The 2,051-nt window shown below is 50.1% G+C and overlaps 1 protein-coding gene across 1 annotated transcript in view; it reads right to left on the reverse strand.

Annotated features, from left to right (window-relative positions):
- The window catches only part of LOC113210413 (uncharacterized), a 91,285-nt gene that overhangs the window by 16,252 nt on the left and 72,982 nt on the right, over positions 1–2,051 (reverse strand). The window contains exons 5-6 of the mRNA XM_052268589.1: positions 1,013–1,107; positions 286–408 (exon numbers count right to left, since the gene is read on the reverse strand). Coding sequence (XP_052124549.1) covers positions 286–408; positions 1,013–1,107 — 218 coding nt within the window. The remainder of the gene's footprint in view (positions 1–285; positions 409–1,012; positions 1,108–2,051) is intronic.

Here is a 2,051-nt window from a genome sequence, read left to right on the forward strand (position 1 = left end):
CTCTCTCTCTCTCTCTTCCCGCCCCCCTGACAGGTTCACACAGCAAGGCCACCCAGTCTCGCCAACGCGTGCCCCCGCGGGCCGTGGTCGGCTGGTAGGCAACCCCGCCGTGCACCCGTGCGCAACGGGACTGCGGCCCGCCAGGCGCTGACCAGCCCGGCTGGTAGGCAACCCCACCAAGCACACGTGCGCAACGGGACTGCGGACCCGTGCGGTCTTATTTTGCCTAGTACGTCTACCGTCTACCTGACCATCTTTCAGCAGTATTCTATTGAGATTACTCACCGTCCGATGTAAACACCTGCACTTCGCACAGCGAGAGCGAGCCCTCCACGCCCACCAGCTGGAGGAACACGTACTGGCCGACCAGGGCACGGGCGCAGCTGAACATCTTGGTCACTCCCTCCTCTGCGATCAAACAAAGAAAAAAACACCCACATGCATTTTAGACAACAGGACGAAATTATTGTTGATATCTTTTATTTCTTTATACGCTCATATCCATACGGAACGGACAGCCCGCCGGCTAGGCAGCGCTTTTTTATGACGTCATTCCCCTGATGATATCACGCAGGAGAGAGGCAGCTCCGCGTAAAAATGATTCCCATGTTTTTCATCCTTTTATTACCATTTCCTTCACTATGACCATACACGGCGGGAAGGACACGCCAAGCTCCTGACGCCACGGCCGATGGTATCAGACCGGACCGGGCAAACCGGAGTAATGAGAAACAAAAAGAGCCTTGCAAAACGGGCGAATCCGGCATAGGACTAGCGGCTCGATCAGCAATGCACTGCTGAGCTGCGTTGATTTGCCGTACTGGGCGGGTCTCTTTAGCGTCTCGACTTTTTTACGATCACTCAAGTTTTTTTCTTCTCTTTTTCGCCTTTCGTTATTGACTTTCAAGTAGCATTGCGCAACGCACTCAGAGAAATACATTAAGGTCAAGCCATAAATGTATCTCGCATATGTTTTTTTTTTAATTTTTTTGTTCACAAAAACGGAGCTTACCCATGGTTCCTGGGAACCAGGCGCAGAGCGGGTTCCTCTGGAGGTCATGACTGCTGTTGCCGACTCGGATCTCCAGGTCCTGAAGCGGCTGGTGACCTGCCGACCAAAGAAAATGGTGTTATTAATGGCGCTTATTCAACCACACTGTAAATATTTTAATAAAAATGAGAATATTATCTATAGGCAATTAATTTTAAAACCAATCTAATCACAGATTTCTTCGTCATCAATTAAATTCATTTCTGTGAAAATGACGAGAAATCCGCGATGAGATGGTTGTAAAAAAACAATTTTAGCCCTGACATTCTTATTTTTATTTCAGTTCTTTTTACAGACCACCGCGGATGGTTGGGCGACATAACGACATGATCAAGCAGCGCGATATCGCCGTACAACACGATAACACGGAGCTTCGAACCAAAATAATTTCACGGTACGTATTTTTTTCTTTTCTTTTCTTGCTGCCGTCGATACCGTTTTATGCAGACGGGTTCCGTATTTCGTAACGTCGACTCGGTAAGTTCTCTCTCCGGGCTGGCGCCGGCAGCAGCGCGCCCGCGCGGTCCACTCTAGTTATTGTACTTGGCATGCGCGCGGCCCGGCGGCGCGGCCACGATACACTCTGCATACAAGCCGAATAGGGGCTCGCTGACATTTTGAAAACGGCGCCGGCTCCCGCCACAACGGGGCCTTCGTTAGCTTCGCTCGAGAAAACGGACGCACTTGCTGAATGCGCGCGCGAGCCGAGCACCGAGGGCCTGCTGACGTTTGGCGTTGCGCAAGTTGTGCGACAAGCCGCGCATCTCGAACCGCTTCATTCGATACGCAAGGAATATGGAACAATCTAATAAACACCGAAATTGCGCGACGTAGACGTCACGCATTCAAGAAATGAGCACAGTTAAAAGTGTCTAGTGCTTTTATACACAGGCGTGCAAACTGCCAGACACACTTTTTTAGGGTTGTTAAATTTATCGTGCCTTTTAGAAAGGTGCGAAACTCAAAATTTCATCAGCATTCCTGCAAAGGTGCGACTAAA

Source organism: Frankliniella occidentalis, unplaced genomic scaffold (genome assembly GCF_000697945.3).
Source record: "Frankliniella occidentalis isolate FOCC.00 unplaced genomic scaffold, Focc_3.1 Scaffold72, whole genome shotgun sequence".
Classification (NCBI taxonomy): Eukaryota; Metazoa; Arthropoda; class Insecta; order Thysanoptera; family Thripidae; genus Frankliniella; species Frankliniella occidentalis.